Below are 22,848 nucleotides of genomic sequence, written 5' to 3'. Positions count from 1 at the left end.
AACGCAACACCTTTGTTACTGCTCCCATTCCCCATGGGATGGACGTAGAGACCTAAAATTCATTCCAGATACACAATATAACCATCCCTCCCAAACAGTGGTCACAAATCAGTCCAAATGTGTGGTAGTGGGCACATCTGCTATATTGAGATAATCCATCCCACCTCACAGGTGTGCCACATCAGGATGCTGATCTGACATCATGAGTAGTGCACAGGTGTACCTCAGACTGCCCACAACAAAAGGCCACCCTGGAATGTGCAGTTTTGTCTCACAGCAAAATGCCACAGATGCCACAAGCAATGAGGGAGCGTGCAATTGGCATGCTGACAGCAGGAATGTCAACCAGATCTGTCGCCCGTGCATTGAATGTTCATTTCTCAACCATAAGCCGTCTCCACAGGCGTTTCAGAGAATATGGCAGCACATCCAACCGGCCTCACAACCGCAGACCTCGTGTAACCACACCAGCCCAGGACCTCCACATCCAGCAGGTTCACCTCCAAGATCGTCTGAGACCAGCCACCCAGACAGCTGCTGGAACAATTGGTTTGCACAACCAAACAATTTCTGCACAAACTGTCAGAAACCGTCTCAGGGACGCTCAACTGCATGCCCGTCGTCCTCATCGGGGTCTTGACCTGACTCCAGCTCGTCGCCGTAACAGACTTGTGTGGGCAAATGCTCACATTCGATGGCGTCTGGCACGTTGGAGAGGTGTGCGCTTCACGGATGAATCATGGTTCACATTGTTCAGGGCAGATGGCAGCTGAGAATGTCCCAGTTCTTGCATGGCCAGCATACTCACCGGACATGTCACCCATTGAGCATGTTCGGGATGTGCTTGACCGGCGTATACGACAGCGTGTACCAGTTCCCACGAATATCCAACAACCTCGCACAGCCATTGAAGTGGAGTGGACCAACATTCCACAGGCCACAATTGACAATCTGATAGACTCCATGCGACGATGTGTTGCACTGCATGAGGCAAATGGTGGTCACACCAGATACTGACCGGTTCTGGGTCCCCAGACCCCCAATAGCGCAAAAAACTGCACATTCCAGGGTGGCCTTTTGTTGTGGGCAGTCTGAGGTACACCTGTGCACTACTCATGATGTCAGATCAGCATCCTGATGTGGCACACCTGTGAGGTGGGATGGATTATCTCAATATAGCAGATGTGCCCACTACCACACATTTGGACTGATTTGTGACCACTGTTTGGGAGGGATGGTTATATTGTGTATCTGGAATGAATTTTAGGTCTCTACGTCCATCCCATGGGGAATGGGAGCAGTAACAAAGGTGTTGCGTTTATATTTTTGTTGAGTGTACTTTGGTTAGACTTCTTTTTTTCTTATTTACTTTAGAAAAGCTGGTTTTTGGGAGAAAAAGAGTAGGAAAATGAGCCCGGATCAAATGAGGGACGTGGATGTGTGCAAAATGTGAAGTTTCCAGGATATTAAACGGTGCAGAAATGAGTCAGACACATGACCGTTCTACACATCAGACGCCCGTCTGTCTCTTTGTTTCTCCTTTTGTGTCCTCTCCTTTCTTTTTGCACTTGATGGTTTTGCCATTACAAACACACACGCGCGCGCACACACGAATGCTCCCTCCCTGGAGAAATATTACTGTATCGTGAAATGCAGAGCAGAGAAGTGTCGTCCATGTGTGCATGCGTGTGTCTATGGAAAAGCTGAGCCTGTCATCTGGTAAAGAAATAATCTTTCAGGAATTATCCTCTCCCAGTTTTCTGTCCTCCCATTCTGCCTCTCAGCAGTTTTTAAACCTTGACTCGCTGTTTGTCTGAGGTTTGTTTATACATGTGTGATTCTGTACATGCAGCTGACTCCTATTGCAGTTAATAATACATAAATCATTGCCTCCTTATCCTTTGCTACTCATGTTCCTTTTTATTTCGCTATGCTAAGCTTCTTTTTTTTACCTGCAGAGTTTGGTGGAGAATGTTTTATCTTGTTTTTCATGTAAGCAAGTAATGAAGGAACTTTTTAGCATTTTCAGCTTGTAGTTGAGGCGATGTTTGCGCTGTGTGATGATTTAACTATTAATACGTAAAGGTTAAAAATCAAATGAGACACCTTCACTGCTTTGACATAGCTTCAATGCTTATTTACTGACTTGCAGCTGTCAAAACCGTCCATACATTTTTAGCCGATGCATCCAGTAATTGAAGACTATAACCAACGGGAATTGATCTCCTCTCGATTTAACAACTGGAGAGCAACCCAGGTCGGTTCAGATGTTTGTGGTATAGATTTGTTGACAGTGTGGGTGTGGATGGAGGGCATCTGTGTCTGCTGTGAAAGATGAAGCATGTGGACGTTGTAGAAGAAGTGGATAAAAGTATCCTCTTTTTCCTCCACTGAAATTACCAGGAATGCCTACAGTCTATTATTTAACCACAAGGCCACTGCTAATTGTTTCAGTGTGTGTGTGTGTGTGTGTGTGTGTGTGTGTGTGTGTGTGTGTGTGTGTCTTAAAACACCAGCGGTTGGGAAAAATGAACAACGTGACGTGTCCTGCTCTACTTGATATGGCACAGATGCTGCAACAGGCCTGAGTGGTGCGATTCTGTACTCCCGTGACCCAAGACCATGAGGAAATAACTAAACAGTTTCACTGGCATCAGACGAGCTCAGGAACAGAGGCATAACTAATTTGTTTAGTCCCAAAAAGCCTCTATTAGCATTTAAAGCCTTGCGTTTTTATATATTTCAATTATGTCACAACATAAGAATTAAACGTTTCTATATACAGCACTCTATGTTCCATTTACTGACAAATTCTTGTGCAAAAGCAACCAGTCCTTAAATGTAAAAATCCATGTGGGTGAAGGCATTTCCAGCAGAGCTCTCTTCTGCCAGGAATGCCTTGCTCTCACACTCACACCTGAAAGTTCCTCAGTATAACTGCAGGGTGATCTGTTTGACACTGAGCAGCTCCGCTAAAGCATCTGGGGCTCTTTCAATGTATCTGCCCAGATTTATCCTACTGACTCACTGATCCATCCAACAGCCTTCTGGGAGAACAGACACAGTTTAGTCCAGCGAGTTCAAAATAACACTTTTTGGGCTCGTCCTTTCATCTGAGAGAATATTTCCCATTTAAAAAAAGGGGATCCTAGTGAAGGTGAAGTAACTGTTTAATTGTTTTTAAGTGTTTCAAGCCAAACAACTACTGGATTCCATTCCATGATTTAGTGTCCATATATTTATGGTCCCCAGAAGTCTTGGCTTATCCCTGGAAGGTCAAAGTTCACAGGTTCAACCGCATGAACTGTGCTGACTTTGGCAATCCCTTTGTTTTTCCCTGTAAAGCCATCGTGAGCTTCACATCTGTGATTTTTAAGTGAAACAAACTCAGACTGGAATGGAATTTGGTGCAGACACTCATGTTCACAAAAGTAAGATTTCTGTCTTTCTTTCATTGTGCTCGTGTGCAAGCATCAACACTGGCACTGCATTTAGCTTCAGCTGGCATTTGCATTTGTTTATTAGGAAGTTGGTGAAAATTTTACCTGCTGAGGGGAGATGTGAGCTTCTTGCAGTCTATTAAAATTCATGTCACGTGTTCTTTTCCGTATGGAAAAAAGAGCCCAAAGTGTGTAATACATATAAGACATATAAGGTTTAGTGGCCACAGAAGAACATCAGATCAAGAACAGCTACCGGGCTGTTAAAAAATGAATTAGTGGTTAAAATGAAATGGAGAGGTTTTGGAGCTGGAAGGTACAGTTCAGCTGCTTGGAATCCAGAATCTGAGAATGTATCAGAGCCAGTAATGATATGTGGCAAGCGGCTCGGAGTCAAGGAGGTAGAAAGTAAGCTGTGACCTAGGGGGCGGCACATATTAAATCAAGAGCTCTGTATGTTCCATTAGACGTCTTGGACACACTGTGTTTAGATTAATGTGAAGAGGGGGGATTGGGAGTGCAGGGCTATGGAAAGGAGAGGTTTTGTCTGTTCTGTCAATTACAATTCTGGAATCTGTCTCTGGGGCGGGGCTATAAGGCCAGGGGGCGGGGCTAATCAGGCTCCATGATTGAATAAACAGAAGTTTGGGGTGAAAACTGGGGTTCTGGAGAAAAGATTGCTGATCTGGTTGCTCAAATAGCTAAACCTGAGGAGAAGAAGGAGAGGGGGGAAAGCAAAAGAATTCAAAGAAAAATAAAGGAGAGACACGGGGAATGAAAGAATAATAAGGAAAGGGAGAAACAGCTGAGTGTTGGGGTAGTCCAAGAAAAGCAGGAGAAGTGGGGAGACAGGAGCAGGATGAGGGATGTTGAAAAGGAGGAAAGGGAGGTGGGGAACAAGATCGAAAGGCTCTTTAGGTTCTCCAGGATCCTGAGGTTTTATGTTTGTTCTCCCCCAAGTTCCAGTGGTTGTTACATAACTGGAAAAGACTGCTGAATAGTAAGATTGTGTATGGTCTGCCTGCCAACACAATCACAGCACAGCCAGCCGACTCATCTGCTGTACACTGGGAAAACACGAGCTTGGATGTGTGGCTTGGATTAGCCACACAATGTGTAGCTAATAAGTTCAACTTTGAATGCAGTGTGACTTTTCCATCCCATCATCCTTTGTTAAGAGGCTACAGAGGTGAAATCATGCTTTCATGTTTAAATTTGTATCAAAAAGCCTTTTTATGCCAGACCAAGAGGAAAGTTGGAGAGTGAAGCAATGACATAAAGCTGCTTGTAATTGACATGTGGCAGGTCAAGCTTCCCACAAAGAAACACGATGAGCATCCATACAGTGTTTTAGCTTTCAGCAGTTCAGCAGTCTTGTGCATGGTGAACCTTCAGCTGATAGCTGTTTGTGCCCATCAGCAGCCTTCCCTTCAGTACCTGAATCTTCAAATTGCAGCTGTTGGCTTCATTTAATGTTCTTTGGCTTTGCTCTTTACATAAACCCACGGAAAAATAGAAAGATCATATTTTTCTTTGGAAAAATTCCATCTCAATGTTTGACTTTGCTTCCAGACATGCCACTCATCACGTCCAGATCATGTGACGGGAGGTACCCCCTCAAGTCACTCCTGCTCCCCAGTTACTGAGAGGTCAAGCTGATGCACATCTGGCATTTCCTGTTTCCTCTCCTCCATATGCCCCCGAGTGGCAACCACACACACATACACCCATACATACACACAAAATCACACACACAAGGACACCTACTCATTCTCTTAAACATCTGTGCACATTCAAAGTTATTTTATAACAGCAATGAACCCAACAAACAGTGCAACAGGTAGACCTCTGTTCCACACTCAAATGTTTCCATTGGACTGTAAAGTCTTCCAGCTGGTATGGACTTGGAAGAAAGACGGGGGAAAGAGAGGAGGGAGGGAAATGGAAGAAAATGAAAAAAGAGTAAAAAAGAAAATAGAAGCGAAGAGAGAAATGAAAAAGATGATGACAGACTGAGAGGAAGAAAATCTGAAAGGCAGGTGGGGGAAAGAGTCAGAAGAAGAGGGACAAATTCTGCATCTCACAATGCTGGAGACACTTTCCATCCTGTGGATGCTGTGCAGGGCTTAAAGGCTGTGTGAGACTGCATACGTGTGTCCAAAGCCATTGGCAAGATGGGGGACAGAATGGTGCCGTATGGTTTTCATAACACACTCTGAGGGTTTTCAATACCAACCCTGCTCCCCACCTCCCAAGCCCCACTAACCCATCATCCCCTCAACTATTCCCTCATAGTCTCACATACTTTACCAGCCCCCTCTGCTTTTTCCTCTACGTAGCCTCTCCGCCTTTACACCCCAACCCCCCACCCCCATCTTTCTCTTCTCCTAAGGTTCTCTCAGAACTTTGCAGAGGCTTGAAAGCCTGAGCAGGATCAGATGCAGTGCAGGATTTCTGTCCCAGAAATTCACCTAAATTCATACAAGGATCAACTTTATCTATTTTGGACTTAGCTCAAGGATAGATAGACCCATTCAATCATTTTTTTTAAATTCTGGACTCTACTGGTAACTCACTGGACTGTTTTTTGGACTCTACTGGACTAAATTGGACATTCTGGGGTTAATTCTATCGGACTTTCAGTTCAATCTATTTTGTAGTAAGCTCTTATAAAATCTGAGGCAGCAGGATTGGCAGTTTGAATGGATTTATTTTACACTGCAGTTCCTTAATTTTTGAAGAATCTGGCCATCCCAGATAAAATAAGGCAAAGAAAAATAGCTTCAAATAGCTCCTTTAGACCAAATTATGTATTTATTTCTTTTAAAAAAAGTTAAGTCTGGAGCAGAAAGCGGTAATTTGTAAAACTAACAATAGAAGCTCAGTTTGGCTCAGGTGAGTTTCAATAACAGGGCAGAAAAGAAACCAGCTGCATTACTGGAGTATTTATTTTGACAGTAAGGTTGGCTGTCTCATTTAGATGTTGGTGTAGTTTAAACTTCATGTCTTGGAGGATGCAAACAATCATCAGAAGCAGCAGCAGTTGCAGCAGGATGAGTCTTCTGTGCGTGCTGTGGCTGCTGACGGTCTGTCTGGCTCCTGGAAGCCGAGCTCAGAGGCTGAGGGAAGCAGAGAGGGAGAAGCCAGCAGAGAAAGTTCCGCTTATGGAGAGCGATGGAGTCTGTTACCAAGAAGGATGTTACGCTGTCTTCCTCCAGAAGAAGACGTTCAGGGAGGCTGGGCGCAGCTGCCGGGAGCGCGGAGGGACCTTGGCGACGATTTATAACCAAGAAGCTGCGGCTGTCGTCCACGAGCTGCTGTCAGCCATCGAGACACAGGGATCTGAGTCAAAGCTTTACCTCTGGATTGGGTTGCACAGACCTCCACGTCAGTGTTCATCCACCCGACCGCTCAGAGGATTCGTCTGGGTCACAGGCAAAGTCTCATCTTTTTTGAAATTTGAGCTTTCGCTCTTTATAACATTGACATCCATTCACCATTTTAATAGTGTTTGAATAGACTTTGATTTTGATATGTTTAGTTTTTGAAAATTATAACCTACAGGTATCACGCTATATGTTCCTCTATAATCTCTCTGTCAGACTTTGATACCTCGGCCAGTCTGGCTGGACGGTATTTAGATGAACTACTTTTGTTTCACAGACACAGCTGGTGCAGTAGACAATGTGGAATCCATTTTTTGACCTCACTGCTACCCCTCAGTCTGATTTAGTCATTATGGAAACCTCACCCACTTAAAAAACAGACGCTTTTTATCATCACTCAAAGTGTCTGCCTTGTTCTTCTGTTGCAAATCAAATCCAAAGAGAAATGCAATCGTTTTTATTATTCTTCAGTCATAATTTAAAGGACAAAGCCATGTTTGCTCTCTTTTCCATATAGTGGTAACTAGATACTAAGACTTCACCCCCGTTAAGGTAACTGCAGATGCAGACTTTTCTGCCTAGTTTGTTGCAAACAGTTTATTTACTGTGGAGGAACTGGCCATGAATGTTGTAAATGTACATATGTGTGCACTCAGATGTTTCCATATGATACAGTTAACCTTGGATTCAGTGTTTACGGTTGTGCTAGGTTGTACCACTGCAGCACATTCCTGAGAGAGTAAACAAACTCCTTAAATATATATTGCAGGCATTTCTGCAGCCTGCTTGTTAACAGAACAGCTTAGAGGCAAACCTCCCCATCATTTTGTTGGGCCCACCCCCCACCTCCACTCTCGTGGGGGGTAGAATACAACATTATTTTGCTGTGGCGTTGTTGTTTTTTTAAGTGCCTGTGAGTCAGACTTTGTTTTGACTTTGGCGACTCCTAGAGGCAAATTTAAAACACACAAACACACACACATATACACATTTGAATGCAATTAATGACTGCACAGAACATTTTCCAAATATGACAATATCAGCACATGTAGACTGTAAATATGGGATCTTTATTTATGATAAAGGTCATCCTTTAAATGTGTCAAGTAGCTCTCAAAACTCAAATACACAGTAAACTTGCATATTTTATTTTATTGTTTTAATCTTTGTCTTTGTGTTTTACAACAGGAGACCAGAATGTCCAGTTCACCGACTGGCTCAAAGAATACTCCCCATCAACTTGTGGAGTCTATCGCTGCGTTTCCATGATTGTTCACACATCTGAGAGCGGGCGTGAGAGCGAAGAAAACTTCCAGTGGCTTGACGGCTCCTGCTCGGTTCCACTGAATGGCTATGTTTGCCAGTACAACTACAAAGGCATGTGCCCACCTCTTGAAGATGAGGGTAGAGGTCCACCTGTTTACACCACCCCATTTTACCTTGTCAGCAGTCTGCTGACTCATGTGCCATTTGGGTCTGTGGCCACCGTGCAATGCCCTGCAGACGGCGCAAATCCAGATCCTACTGAGATGACCGCTCTGTGCATCCAGCGAGACGACGAAACAGTGGGCTGGTCCACCGATTCTCCACTTTGTCCACCCATTGAGGAACCACAGAGCCAAGACTGGTGTAGCAAGAACCATGGATGTGAGCAGCACTGCCAGAACACAGACACAGATTACTACTGTTACTGCTCTGAGGGCTTCACAGTAGATAAGGATGGATACAGCTGCAAGCCTGACACGCTGAGCCAAACCAACCCACCTGAGCTATCTGACTCTGCAGGTCCCACCGACTTGCCTCACATCAACCCGGCCTGTGTGGAGATGGGGTGTGAGTATAACTGCATGGAGACCCAACGTGGTCTTCGGTGCACATGCCCCCCAGGCTATCAAATGGCTCCAGATGGCCGCAGGTGTTCCGATGTAGATGAATGTCAGCAAGGACCGTGTCCCCAGCTCTGTGTCAACATCCCAGGTACCTTCCACTGCACCTGCCTTTCAGGGTATCAGCCAGACGACGAGGGCGAGTGTGTGGATGTGGATGAATGCCTCGATGATGGCAGCTGTGAGGGTGTGTGTGAAAACACAGTGGGGTCCTTCAGGTGCGTGTGTGGTGCTGGCTATGAGGTGGGCAGCGAAGGAGAGTGTGTAGATATAGATGAGTGTGCAAGGGGGTCGTCCTGCCAACAGCACTGTCTCAACCTCATCGGAGATTACGAGTGTTTCTGCGACAATGGCTACGACCTGCAGTTAGACAGACACACCTGCCAGCCTTCGCTTGAAGACGAAGAGTATTCTACTCTGACCCCCGACCCAGGTAACTCTGTTCATGTAGCCATCTTTGACCATGATATTCCCTGGTCCTCTTCATTCACTCCTGACCCAAACTTTGAAGTTGACACCAACTTTGATGCTGACTGGGTGACAGAGGCCCCTGAAGGACTTCCCCCCGATGGGTCTCACAGGTCAGGAAATCACCTAAACCAGTGGGACACCCTGTCACCCAGGGGATATCAGACATCCCCGTCCCCGACGCAAAAAGGCAACATAGACAATGAAATTAATAATGGCGTGCATGCTGATGCAGGAAGTAGAGACTCTGGTCCAGGTGTGCCAGAGGACACTGCAAATGGTTCAAATTCAGAGGAAGCTAACATGGATGGTGCAGAAGAAGCTAGCGTCAAAGCTACGGTAGAAGCAGAGTCTGCTGAAGGTCAACGGAAGCACGACAAGAGCTGGCTGCTCGTGGCCCTCCTGGTGCCCCTGTGTGTGTTCCTGGTAGTAATGCTAGCTCTGGGGATTGTTTACTGCACCAGCTGTGCTGTGGACAAGAGCCTTCGCTTTTCAGACTGCTATCGCTGGATACTCCCCACAACACCTCCTGAGAGGAGGGAAGTGAAAACCCAAGCATGAAACCAAAAATAATCAAACACGCACGGATGTCCTTAAAATGCAAATGTCTGTTAAGATTTGTCTAAAACTGCTATCCACTCATCAAGAAAACTTTTCATTTTTGTCCTCTTGCACAGCTTTTGTAAATAATGTAGTCTGCCATCATTTTTTTGTTTTGTTTTGTTTTTGTTTATTTGTTTTTTTTTAGAATTCAATAAAAACCTTTAAAACTGAAAAAACTTTGTGTGCTTTGTGTTGGTTTAAATGAAGATGAAAGGAAAGAATGTGTGGTTGTGGTTTTATAGCTCTGTGTGCTAAGCAGCTGAAAGACTGCTGATTTTTCCTAAGCCAAATTTTCAATATCAGGGCCAGAAATGAGGAGGAGGAGATGGTGTAGGGCTGTCAGGAAGGACAGGAGGCGCTGTTGAGTGATAGCCCAACGAGTTTGTAGGATTCTGACCCTTCGATGTTCCGGTTGTGCGACTGAATAACTCATGTTTAGCAGCATTAAGGGAGAATGTATCAGGGACGAACAATGTTCAAAATTTTTCGTGCTTGTAAAATGAGACCGACGAGGATGGGATTCGAACCCACGCGTGCAGAGCACAATGGATTAGCAGTCCATCGCCTTAACCACTCGGCCACCTCGTCATGTGCTCTACCGTTTCGAAGACTTTGGTACATATACACACTTATCTGACTGCTATAGTCTCTGTTTCTTGTTAGCATTTCCTGAACCTTCCTGCTGTGGTTAACGGCGGTGTTCTTCAAACTTAATCTTGTTCAAATTCACAATGTGAAACGCGTTAAAAAGCTCAGCATAGCTGCTCAGTGATTGGCTAAAGTTTCCATCGGCCACGATATACAACCTCTGATTGGCTGAGGGCTGATTCTCTCGTTGAATGAATATAGGAAGTGTGCAGCGTGAGACTGCAATTTGACATTCGCTCAGCGCTATAACGGAATCAAGGTAACGAGTTTTTGAGTTGACTTTTACCTTTATTTATATTTATCTCACTTGTGTATCAGTTAGCAGACAGTCATACCGATTAATGACTTGCACATTTTGTGATTAATTATTTTGTTTACAGAAGTCGCCGAGTCTTTATTAAATGCAGCCGTCTTAGCATGCACTCAGGAAGCTAACGTTATTCAGTTAGCTGTAGCCTCTGTATTCATACTTAATTCAGACACGTACTATCGTTGTGTTGGTGATAGTAGGCTGCTGATTTTAAAAGAGACACAATCAGGATTTATTTTCGTGTGTAGACTCTTCATATCAGTTACTGTAGTTTTTTTGGGGGGGAAAGTGAAACGGAAAATAAAACAGGCTTGAGTAATATTAACTGATTTTGAATCTGTGCCACGGTGCTGCAAGTCAAGGTTCACTGGACGATCAGCGCCTGTTGTCACAAAAGCTTCTCTCTTTACTGCTTCTCCGAAATATATTTATATGAAATATAACCACACTTCAATTCATGTAATTCCAGTTTCTTTGTACGCTTGTGCTTACAATGTCAATAAAGCTTATCTTATCTTAATTTACTTGCCACTGCACTATGCTCTATTTTAACCACTACAGCTCCCAATTGAAGTATATTTAAAAAAAATATGTAAACAGGGCAATCTATTAAAGAATTAGTGTTAATTTCTAAGAATGATTAAAAACTTATTTGGGAACTAAAATCATTAGGTGAAGTCCTTTTGTGTTTTATTGCAAACTGAAAATCTAAGTATATTAGGGTACCAAGAGAGCAACTATAGTACTAGATAAGAATTCAGGAGTGGCAGACAAGAATGTGAGGGTGGTGAAGGACATGAGGTAAGTGAGGTGTGGTGTGGTAGGGGTGACAGATGATTTTAAGGTGGGGGTGGAATTACATCAGAGATCTGAGCCCTTTCTTATTTGCAGCATCGATGGACAGGCTGACAGATGAGATCAGATGGGAGTCTCCAGCTTTGAGGGCTGCAGTGAGAATATAGAGCAGGTGGAAGTATGTTCTGGAGACAAGAGTAATGAAAGTCTTTGAAGCAAGACAAGAATACATGTGTGTGTGAATGAGAAGGAAGCACTTTTAACAGTGAAGATGCATGAAGTAGAGGCAGTAAAGATGTTAAAGGGACGAACTGTGCACAAGAGGGGTCAAGAAGCAAGTGCAGGCAGGGTTGAGCTTGGAGTGGTGGAGATGAGTGCCTGGAATAATTTGTGACAAAAGAATAGCAGCAAAACTGAAAGGGAAGATGTGCAAGACTGAGACCTGGTATGTTTTTGTTTTTTTTTTTAAGCCTGTCCGGTCTGGCAGCTTTTGCAATTACATTTATGATCTAAATATACTGTTGTGACAAACATGTTTGCTTGAGGAGCTCTGTAGACTTTCTATAGCAGGGTTGGGGAACTCCAGGCCTCAAGGGCCTGTGTCGTGTTGTGTTAGATAGGACCCTGGGTCAACACACCTGAGTCAAATGATTAGTTCATTACCAGGCCTCTGGAGAACTTCAAGACATGTTGAGGAGGTAATTTAGCCATTTAAATCAGCTGTGTTGGATCAAGGCCTGGAGTTCCCCCACCCCGGCTCTATAGGCTGCTTGTTCATTTTTCTTCTTCCTTTATCTATTTATTAATTATTATTATTAATACTATTATTTTTCACAGCAGTTCCAAAATATATCAATGTCAGAGCTAACAGGTAGGGGAAAAGACGGAAAGAAAAAAGAGAGGGGGAGAAAATAAGAGAACTATAAAGAGGTGACAGAGCACATGTAGAAAAGCACAGTGGGTTGCTCAAATGTGCACGCGTGTCATGATAATGTACTTGATAATGATGGCAAGAAACTGCAATAACGCAACCAACAAGCCAAAGAGAAGTTTTTGGGGGCCTGAAGACCCAAGGCTACAGATCTCAATGGCAACCATGTGCCCTCTGCATTGAAAGAGAAACGTTCGGTGTATGTGTTGGTGTGTGAGCGTATGATGTGTAAAAAGATGAGTATGAGTGAAAATTGGATGGATATTAAAATGGAAGGGGACACACAGACATCAGTTTTACATAAAGACACACACCCATCCCCTTTGTCTCCCCCCCTTTCCACACCTATCCACCACCCCACCCTCACCTCTCAGGATGGATAAGTTCAGAAATGAACTAACAGTCACCAGTTAGGAGACAAAGTTAGAGAGACAAGGCTGAGATGTTTTGGACATGCGCAGAGGAGGGATAGTGGATATAATGGACAAAGGATGTTGAATATGGAGCTGCAAAGGGAGGAGAAAAAGAAGACAACAACAGAAGAAGTAAAAGGATTGGTGTGGTAGAGGAGGATGCTAGATATTAGGTGAGATGACCTGGTGACCCCTAAAGGGACCAACCAAAAGAAGAGGAAGGACAAGAAGCTGGCAAACCCAACTCTTAAAAAGACTCTTAAAATAATTATACATAGAAGTCATTCTAGTATCTGTAGGACTGTTGCAAGTAAATATCAGTGTGTTTGTATCGTACACAAGCTGTTCTACACTGCATGTCCTGCCTGACAGAGACAGCTGTGCAAATACCCACGGTTTAAAAAAAAAAAAAAAGAAAGTTGTAGGTTCTAACTTGAAGCACCACTTATCTTGCTGTCCCACATTTCCTCCTAACATGTTCCCCACTTTCCTTCCCTGCTATTTTAATACAGCACGAGTGTAACGTTCAGACTCAAGATGGTGGACTCCCAGTACTACCTCCCAAATGACATTGGAATCTCCGCACTCGACTGCAGCGAGGCCTTTCGTTTGCTTTCACCTCAGGAGAAGATGTACGCCCACTACCTGTCACGCGCATCTTGGTATGTTACTAATGCAAAAATGTGAGAATGTCAACACTCTGAAATTACATGTTTCACCTTCTTGAAACAACCAAAGACTTCAGGTTATTTAAAATTTGCCGTCCTGCTGGTTTTAAAAATAACAAATGTAAATACATCTGTTTGAACGTTTGTCTTAGGTATGGCGGTCTGGTAGTACTGCTGCAGACATCCCCCGAGTCTGCAAACATCTTTGTCTTGCTGCAGAGAATCTTCAGGAAGCAGACGCCTGCACAGCTGGAACAGGTCGCCACAGCAGCTGGGCTCAGCTCTGAGGAGTATCAGGTACACGGCCTCGCCGTCTCTCTGCCGTTTCATTTCTTTCTAAAACAAGCTTTCATCCACAAACGGCTGCAGCCATATAAAAATGTTTCTTTGATGTTTTCTCGTTTATGATATTCAGGCCTTTCTGGTGTATGCAGCAGGTCTGTATGCAAACATGGGCAACTACAAGTCTTTTGGAGATACAAAGTTCATCCCAAATCTACCCGAGGTAAAACAGGCCTGCAGTAAGAGTTGTCAATCTAGTTTAGATACTTTTTAACCAGATTATAGGTTGAGGACAACTGTAAAAGCAGCTTCGTAGAGTGTAAACACGAAGCTAACGAAATGTAACTTTAGAAACCTGAAAGATATCAGTGGTGTTCAGAACAAGTGTGCCTGATATAGTGTAATCTGATGTGTTTATCTGTCTGCATCTGTGGCATGTACACTAGGACAAGCTGAAAGCGCTGGTTTGGGCCAGCCAGGCCTTTCAGGAGCAGCCGGCTGAGATGGAGGCTCTGTGGGACAGCTGCTCCTGTCTCCTCTACTCGCTGGAAAACAGACAGAAACAGCTGGGGCTGGGCGACAAGGTGGGATCTTTTAATCATTTAAAGCCAAGTGCAGGCTGGCTGGTTAACAATTTTGATTAAATAGCCAGTGGTTTTCATAGATGGGAGAAATGTGACAAATGGTTTTGGCCTCAGCTGCAAAAGTTTCGTTCTTTGGTTTTATTTTGACTTCTTCTTCTTTTTCCCCCCCTTAATTCTGAGATTTTATCTGCTTTTTAGGAAAGCAGTAAATATGCTTGTTCCTTGTGAGAGGATGCATGGCTTATTGACTCAATTTGTTTTTGTTTGCTTCAGGGAATTACCACCTATTTCTCAGGAAACTGCTGCCTGGAGGATGCTGAGCTGGCTCAGAAGTTCCTCGACTCAAAAGTAAGCAAATTCACATCTAAAATAAATATTTTATTGTTTCTTTTATCTCTTTTAATCTCCTTCTTATGATAAATGTGTTTTTAATCTGCCTTTGAGTCTTACTCAGTTCATTCTTGTCGCTTGTTTCTAGAAACTGTCTGCCTACAACACGCGTCTGTTTAAGAAGGAAGACGGAGGGAAAGCCTGCTATGAGGTCCGCTTGGCTTCAGCTGTGCAAAAAGGTCAAACTGCAGTTAAAAAAGCCAAAACAAAGGGGGAAATGGCATGCAAAAAGTATTTCAATATATATTAATGAAAATAAATAAATAATTGGTTCACAGACTGCGCAGTGGATGGGGAGTGCGAGTCCTGCTGTGGCAGCTTCAGCTTTGAAGACAAAGAGTTCACTGTGAAGAGGGGAGACTATAGCCGTGTCATGGAAAAAGTCTGCTATTATCTTGAAAAAGCACAGGTGAGACGGCTAAGAATGCAGTGGAGCTTACATGAATACCAGTTTTATCATTTAAATCTAAAACATAAAGTTGGGTTAGTAAAATATCAGTAATTGTCTTTACGAGAAGATTGAGTGAACCAAAAAATGTTTCTGTCAGAGTTCTAGTTACAAAATAAGTTTTGTTTCGTTCATCATCATCATCATCATCATCATCATCATCATCATCATCATCATCATCATCATCATCATCATCTATTTATATAGCACTTTAAAAACACACCTGGTAAACCAAAGTGTTGTACAATACAAATATAATATAGTAATAAAATAGCAGAAATCAGACGTAGCAATAAAATTATAAAAAATGTCAGTTACCCACAGAGTTAAAAGCCAGGGAATAAAAATAGGTTTTTAATAAGAGACTTAAAAACTGGCACTGATGTAGCCTGTCTAATATGGAGAGGAAGGTTATTCCAAAGCATCGGCGCTGCAACAGAGAACGCTCGGTCTCCTCTAAGTTTCAGCCGTGACTTTGGGACCGAAAGCAACAACTGCTCAGCTGACCGAAGGGAACGAATGGGGACATGGGGCTTCATTAGTCAGACAAATAAACAGGTGCCAGACCATTTAGAGATTTAAAAACCAATAAAAGGACTTTAAAACGGATCCTAAATTCAATTAGAAGCCACTGTAGAGAGGCCAAAATCGGAGTGATGTGGTCAAATTTCCTTCTGCCAGTTAAAGGTTGTACCACAGCATTTTGCACTAGTTGCAAGTGTGACAAAGTGCCCTGCCCAACCCCTGTTAAAAGAGAATTTGTTTGTGAATGTCTTGCAGGCCTATGCTGCCAATGAGAACCAGAGGAAGATGCTTGAAGAGTACACACGCAGCTTCACCTTAGGCTCCATTGACGCACATAAAGAGGGTTCGCGCTACTGGATTAAAGACAAGGGGCCAATTGTGGAGAGGTGAGTCCACTAATCAGCAGCACAGTACGTTTATGAGATCCCGATGAATTTTAGAGAGGGACTATTTTAGCACCGTTTAAATTCTGCTGCACAGTGAAATTGATTTATTAGATTTCCTGCCTATTTACTTCCCCATAAAACTCATTCTGACCTTTGCACTGTGAATGAATACCGCTCTTCACTCTACTCCTTATTATCCCTTCATTTCCTCCCCGGTCTTGCTTCCTCTCAGTTATATAGGTTTCATCGAGAGCTACAGAGACCCATTTGGCTCCAGAGGAGAGTTTGAAGGTAAGTGCCAAGCTGATGAAGAAGAGCGATACTGTCATGACTATTGTTGTGCAAGCTGTGATCTTATGGGTCTCTTCGGGTTTTACTTCCTGCTGGTTGGCTCAGCTTACTTAAGTAGATGGACTTAGCATCTCCACTGGATACATTTCTGTGTTTTGCCCCATTAGTAATTGCAGCCTGTGGTCTTTAAATGAACACGCATTGTAAAGGATGTTTAGTACTACTGTTGAAATGCTGGATCTAATTTGGGCAGCATATGTCCAAGTGTCCATGAATCCTTATCAGTGTGAGACTGATAAGGATTTTTTTTCTCTCCCAACCTACTCTTGGCTCTGTGTGATGTCAGTGAGAGTGGCGATCCCTTATATGGTTATTTCAGGCACATGCCGATCAGCAAAAATTTGTGTTAAAGGGAGGGGGAAGGGAGCTAAAAAAAGCTTGTTTGAAAAGGTGGAAAATCTGAGTGTGTGCACCAAGGGACGGATGAATAACAATTTAAGCTGTGAGTCATGCAAAACTACTCCAGTAGAGTCGAAAAATAAAAATACAGACCTGGAAATGAGCATTAAAAAATTACGTGGTGGATTTGATTTCCTAAGTTTATTGCGTCATCCTGTTTTAGGTTTTGTGGCCGTTGTGAACAAGGCGATGAGTGAGCGTTTCGCCAAACTGGTGAGTTCAGCAGAAGTCTTGCTTCCTGAGTTGCCTTGGCCGCAGGAGTTTGAGAAGGATACGTTCCTTAAACCGGACTTCACCTCACTGGACGTTCTCACCTTCGCTGGGAGTGGAATACCAGCTGGCATCAACATCCCCAACTGTACGTGCGCAGAAATCTCTGACACTGTCAAACAGCTGAGTCCAGCTTGATTACAGCATTGAGTTTGTTTGTTTGTATATAGACGATGACATCAGACAGACAGAGGGCTTTAAAAACGTGTCGCTTGGTAACGTGCTGGCTGTAGCCTATGCAACGCAAAAGGAAAAACTGACCTTCCTGGAGGAGGGTGACAAGGTATTTTACACATTTTTCTGATTCTCTTAAACACCGTCTCTGGTTTCCATTCACACACCTGTGTAATAATACATTCTCCTGATCCTTCTGTTTTCTCCAGGATTTGTTTATCAAATGGAAGGGCCCGTCGTTCGAAGTGCAGGTTGGACTTCACGAGCTTCTGGGTCACGGGAGCGGAAAGCTGTTTGTCCAGGTCTGTTTACTTCCTGTGGTGTGTTAAGAGCAGCAGATATAGCCCGTTCCTCTTTGTAAAATGTTTCATTTAATGATTTTTTTTTTTTTTTTTCTGGACAATTTAAAAAAAAATCAGTGAATAAATCTAGTTTTGTGTCCTCAATCTCCATCCATAGGATGACATGGGCAAGTTTAACTTTGACCAAAGTAAGGTGATCAACCCAGAGACCGGTGAACCGGTGAGTTTGTTTTTGTGTGCACCTTTCTGTTTGGTTTTAAAATCTAATGGCCATTTTCACGCTTTAGTTTTCAGTTGCTGAATAAAAGAGAGACTTAATGTGTGAACATGCGTTTCAGGTGTCCAGCTGGTATCGGGGCAGCGAGACCTGGGACAGTAAATTCTCCACGATTGCTTCTTCTTATGAAGAATGCCGCGCTGAGTGTGTCGGACTCTATTTGTGCCTCAACAAACAAGTGCTCAGGTATGTCCTGCACACTGTATCTTGTAATAAATATGTATTATATATGTTAAACTAACTTACACATCCCACCTTAACCAAAAGGTTTTCTTATTGCCATCTACAGGTAACAATCACTCCCAGCAGTGAAATTCTTAGGCTCAGCATCTCCTCAATATTTCACGTAGAGAAACAAATATTGCACATAAAGTAAAAATAAAAAGGAGATCAAATAAACTGTATAAATAAGAAAATAAAAGTCACATTTGGATTCAAAAGTCTCCCTCAAATTTCCATAAACTGACAGATTTTTGCAGCTGGAAAAATATTTGTGGGATCCAAGAATCTTTTGGGAACAAAAACAAAGGCTTTCAATCTATTTAAATATGTAATGAATATTAAAAAAAACAAACTCCAGAGCCAAGTGAAATAGTGCCCACTTTATTTGGATGTTTGGAAACTTTAAGCAGCTCTTCAGTCCACTTTTACAGTTATTTTTCAGTCTTACTCCAGTTTTTGGACATGGATGTTTTTGGGGGTTTTTTTGGTTTTTTTGTTAAATATATAAAAGTGGGTTGGAGGTAGTGGTCATTATGTATGTCCAAGAGTGTGGCTGATTCTCTGTGGGGTCGGTGTGTTTACATCCATGTGTTTCTCTGCCAGTATTTTTGGCCATGAGGGTCAGGATGCAGATGATGTGGTGTACATAAACTGGCTCAGCATGGTGAGAGCGGGACTGCTGGGCCTGGAGTTCTACACACCTGAGAGCAAGCGCTGGAGACAGGTAATGTGTCTGCTCACTGAGCAGTTTTCCTCTTACTAGTGGCCTCTTTTCACTCCTTCTTCAAAGTTGCAAAGTATTAGCTGAACAGTTTCTACAATCAAGCATACAGAACGTTGACTATGTGTTTCTTACAGCCTCAGCTCGATACGTCTGTGTCATTTTTATAAAGAAGCTGATGGTAAATTTCAGTTTGTTTGTTAGACAGTATGTCAAATGTATGTGGCGTTATGTGTTTGTGTCAGGCTCACATGCAGGCTCGATTCGTCATCCTACGCGTGCTGCTGGAGGCTGGAGAGGGCCTGGTGGGCCTGGAGGAAGTAACGGGAGAAGATGGCAAGCCCGATGCACGAATTACACTGGACCGAAGCAAGATCCCCACCGTGGGCAAGAACGCCATCCATAGGTTCCTTTGTAAACTGCAGGTAATCAATACTTCTCCAATCAATGGATGCAAAATAGAATAATTCACTAGAATCGATTTGACAGCTACATGCACCACTAAATTAAGCAGCAACAATTTTGATTAGCAGTTGAGTGTTTTGTTTAAAAAAAAAAATATTAAAACTTAATTGGGTGCACCATGGCAAATGTGAATTTGTGTATTATTTACTTTTGCAGTAACTTATAGTTAGGATTTTAGTTTGAGGGTTGAACAAAACAATGAAATGAGTCAAGCTTTTTGTAACCTGTTTTGCAACTAGATTGATCCAAACTTTCCACCTAAGTTTACTTTAAGCAATCATCTAAGCTTTATTGTCGTCTTTCTGTTGATTTCACTCGGTATGCTGTTAAGCTGAATCCACAGTTTGTAAACTGATTTGTAGGTCTTTAAGTCGACGGCAGACGTGGAAGGAGGCAGGGCTTTCTATGACAAGTACTCCACTGTAAGCGACACTGGCGCTCACAACTTTTTGCGCCTGCGCGAGACGGTGCTGCTGAGGAAGGAGGCTCGCAAGATGTTTGTTCAAGCCAACACAAGAATCAGCGGTATGGAAATGACTCTGTTTTAACAGGGTGCTGTCTGATTTATTTATTTATGTTTGATAACCGGTCTAGCCGTTTTGACTTCTATAAAACTATTCATAAGCATGTGATGATTAGGGTTGGGATCGGGGGAAACGAAACAGCATAGTATTGCGATAATTTGCATGGTAAGGTGTCAATTTTAAAACACTATTGGAATACTGCAAACAAGAGGGCTCAGAATGTGATTCTTTTGGACATTCTGTTACCAATTGCAACTGATCGCAAGGCAATTGCACAGGTTGGCTGATAGAAGGCAAGTGTTCTGCAAACATTCGCAGTCTGACTTGGACTGATTTATCAGAAACGGGTTGAATACATTTGGCAGCTTATCTCCCCTTTCAATTACAGACTGATAGATGGTCTTATGGTAGCTTTTAGTGACAGAGTCAATCTCATTTTGCAGCAAAAAACTTGTGATATAAACTTATCTGGTTGGATAAAACATATTGACTTGATTGAGTTCAATGTCTACATTATTTTCAGTTGAAAAAAGGAGAAATCATAATGTATGTGATTTTACAGATCCCAAAATGTTAAATCTGATTAATATAGTGTTGTGAGGTAATGAATGGAAAGGATGATTACGCTTCTCTATATCCAAGTTTTATTTGGAAGCTTCCAAAAATACCTTTTTGGAGTTTGCTTAAAGACTACGTGTCAAATCTGTAATGGCACTGCTTCATCCTCGCATAGAAATATTAACAATTGTACAGATATACCTCTCTGACCTGTCTTATGGTCGGAGGGTAAGATGGCGGCGCCATTGCGTGCAATAGGTCGGCAGCCTTATGAAATGTCCCCTTGTGGGACTAATAAAGGTATATCAAATCAAATGGCATTAAAAATATATTAACTGTTCAACTTGTTGTGACAGACAAGTTATACAAGCATACAAACAAGTGAATTAGCTCTGTTCTGCCAGAGTTAATCATTCAGTCTGTGTGTGTTTGATTTCCAGGGGATAGTGTTGAGCTGGTGGAATACGAAGGCAGCGCAGCAGGTTTGATTCGTTCCTTTACCGAGCGCTTCCAAGACGATGCAGAGCAGCTGGAGTCCGGCCTGCTGGAGCTGAGCAAACAAGACGCTCCCTGCTGGTGTTGATGTGTGGAGGGAGGGAGAATCTGCTTTGCCATTTCCAAAAAGTACCAACAGAAATCAGATTTTTCTTTTTTTCTTTCTTTGTAACTGTATGCAATAGCAGAATGATTCTTTCTTACATCCAATAAAGCCATATAACCAGAGCAGCCACAACTTTTCAAGCACCAACTGATTCTTAAGCACTCTGGTTCAGTGTCACGTCTGTTTCTGATGACAATTGTCAGACACTGTGTGAGTGAGATGATTATTAATAGCTCATCACTCTTGCAGATGTCTTTGGCAAACACTTTTCTAATGAAGTAAGAACTAAACCAATGTAACCCTGACACTTAAAAACAGTTAAAGCATTGAAAAAATGCTTTTACAAATCTTTATGGTAACTCAAAGTGATTGAAGTGAATACTTTTTTACAGTCAACTCATGGCTACAGATTTTACAGTCTTCACAGCTGGTCCTTTTTAGTTTTATGCCCATTTCGGTGTTAATGACTTGAGAGGTTTAGGACTGTTAACTAGCTCCAGTGACAACTTAATGTTGACTGTAAGGCAAAGTAATACTTCATGGGATTTTTTTTTTGCCCAGTTTGGTATTAAGGCATATTGGATTAGTGTTATTCCTCTTTCTGGTGAGTTGGACTAGTAAGTATTTTTGATGTTGAATCTGAACAAATAAAAAAAATCAAAAAAAAAATCAATTTGATAAGATCTGGGTGGTATTTTTTCTTTCCTTCCAGAATCATAGCAGGTTTCATTTTCATAAACTCACTTTTACTACACGTTAACAATAAAGAGTCACCCTGAAGAAACTACTGGCATTCTGAAGTAATCCCAGGGATTAGTAATATGATTAAAAGGCAGTTTAAGCTGTTTGCTCGTTAGATGCTTTTGTACCATCGCCCTGTTTGTCGGATGTATCAGGAGTAGGGGTGGGTTTTAATAATCAATTCATCGATTAAAATCGATTCTGGCTTGGATAACGTGATATCGATTCATTAAAATCCTGAATCGATTTTTTTATATAAATGTATTTTGCCCAAAATTCCAGAATCTCAGGTGAAACCTCACAAAATTTCAACCACCACCAAACATCTAAAACAGTAAATGAGAGCAGGTACACGGCTTCTGTACAAAGACGTAAACACAAAGCGCGGACCCGCCGACGGATCAGAATCGGTGAGATGTCGCCTTTCTCACCGATGGCACGGACACGGTCGAGGCTGAAAGCCGACAGCTCGCTGATTCTGATGTTTCGGCGGGTCCTGCTTTGTGTTTACGCCCTTTATGCGCTGATTCTAAAGCTGTTAGTTTGATCTCTCTCCAAACAATATTGACCGAACCAGCAGCAAAAGAAGATCCAAACTACGCTTTATATAAACATCGTCATGAATTCCCTCTGACTTTTGCTGTTTTGCTTCCACCACGATAAAAATCACACTTCATGCACAGCTCTCTCTCTCTGTACTTCAAGAACAGTTTCCCGTCTATCCCCGAAATCTGTTTTCTGCATTATTCGCTTGCTTGTTACGCACAAGTCTACCGTTGTTTACAGGCTGTCGGCCGATGTTTTTTTTTTTTCCCCCTTTTACTTACTTCCGAAAAGAAAACCTAATTTCTGCCGTTCAATAGGCTTCTGAACAAATTTAAACTTTTTAAAATTATGCAAAACGCTTAGCCGTGTCTCTAATAAAACCTCTGTAACTTTAGAGGTAATGTTCATATGTTTAATGGTTTTCTTTTGTTTTTGATGTACTGTGGAATATTTTTATAAAATCCCAGGCCAGGAAAACCACCTTCATGTTTTTCTGTGTTTTATCTTCAGCTACTTTGACACAAAGGCCTCTGC

The 22,848-nt window shown here is 42.5% G+C and overlaps 2 protein-coding genes and 1 non-coding gene across 4 annotated transcripts; 2 read left to right on the top strand and 1 right to left on the bottom strand.

Annotated features, from left to right (window-relative positions):
• Nucleotides 1–5,818: 5,818 nt before the first annotated feature.
• On the top strand, nucleotides 5,819–9,952 carry cd248b (CD248 molecule, endosialin b). Its single transcript, XM_005926369.3, has 2 exons — nucleotides 5,819–6,875; nucleotides 8,015–9,952. Exons 1-2 carry the CDS (start codon nucleotides 6,443–6,445, stop codon nucleotides 9,739–9,741), a joined length of 2,160 nt encoding a protein of 719 aa, XP_005926431.3. The 5' UTR covers nucleotides 5,819–6,442; the 3' UTR covers nucleotides 9,742–9,952.
• A 255-nt stretch (nucleotides 9,953–10,207) lies between these two features.
• On the top strand, nucleotides 10,208–21,582 carry dpp3 (dipeptidyl-peptidase 3). 2 transcript variants are annotated; one of them, XM_042222280.1, is made up of 19 exons: nucleotides 10,208–10,398; nucleotides 13,393–13,542; nucleotides 13,701–13,845; nucleotides 13,964–14,053; nucleotides 14,277–14,414; nucleotides 14,688–14,762; nucleotides 14,893–14,983; nucleotides 15,083–15,213; nucleotides 16,033–16,163; nucleotides 16,396–16,454; nucleotides 17,077–17,271; nucleotides 17,354–17,466; nucleotides 17,567–17,659; nucleotides 17,817–17,879; nucleotides 17,998–18,122; nucleotides 18,762–18,882; nucleotides 19,125–19,304; nucleotides 19,707–19,869; nucleotides 20,867–21,582. In XM_042222280.1, the coding sequence occupies exons 1-19, from the start codon at nucleotides 10,238–10,240 to the stop codon at nucleotides 21,007–21,009; spliced, it is 2,367 nt and encodes a 788-aa protein (XP_042078214.1). In that variant the 5' UTR covers nucleotides 10,208–10,237; the 3' UTR covers nucleotides 21,010–21,582. The 2 variants fall into 2 exon arrangements, with proteins under 2 accessions (XP_042078214.1, XP_005926432.1); XM_005926370.3 differs by lacking the exon at nucleotides 10,208–10,398 and adding an exon at nucleotides 10,462–10,690.
• Nucleotides 10,290–10,371, bottom strand: trnas-gcu. Its single transcript has one exon. It is a non-coding gene; the product is annotated as a tRNA-Ser (tRNA).
• Nucleotides 21,583–22,848: the final 1,266 nt, after the last annotated feature.

Source organism: Haplochromis burtoni, unplaced genomic scaffold, assembly GCF_018398535.1.
Source record: "Haplochromis burtoni strain Fernald_Lab_line unplaced genomic scaffold, NCSU_Asbu1 Contig_83, whole genome shotgun sequence".
In the NCBI taxonomy this organism is placed as follows: Eukaryota; Metazoa; Chordata; class Actinopteri; order Cichliformes; family Cichlidae; genus Haplochromis; species Haplochromis burtoni.
This window is presented reverse-complemented; position numbering and strand designations above follow the sequence as displayed.

What these genes read in the sequence shown, in the direction of transcription:
- cd248b (XM_005926369.3), top strand. Translation starts at nt 6,443, where the DNA reads ATGTCTTGGAGGATGCAAACAATCATCAGAAGCAGCAGCAGTTGCAGC. An exon ending in AGGATTCGTCTGGGTCACAG is followed by an intron (nt 6,876 to 8,014) that starts GCAAAGTCTCAT and finishes GTTTTACAACAG; the next exon opens with GAGACCAGAATGTCCAGTTC.
- dpp3 (XM_042222280.1), top strand. Translation starts at nt 10,238, where the DNA reads ATGTATCAGGGACGAACAATGTTCAAAATTTTTCGTGCTTGTAAAATG. An exon ending in TCATCCCAAATCTACCCGAG is followed by an intron (nt 14,054 to 14,276) that starts GTAAAACAGGCC and finishes CATGTACACTAG; the next exon opens with GACAAGCTGAAAGCGCTGGT. An exon ending in TGGCATCAACATCCCCAACT is followed by an intron (nt 17,272 to 17,353) that starts GTACGTGCGCAG and finishes GTTTGTATATAG; the next exon opens with ACGATGACATCAGACAGACA.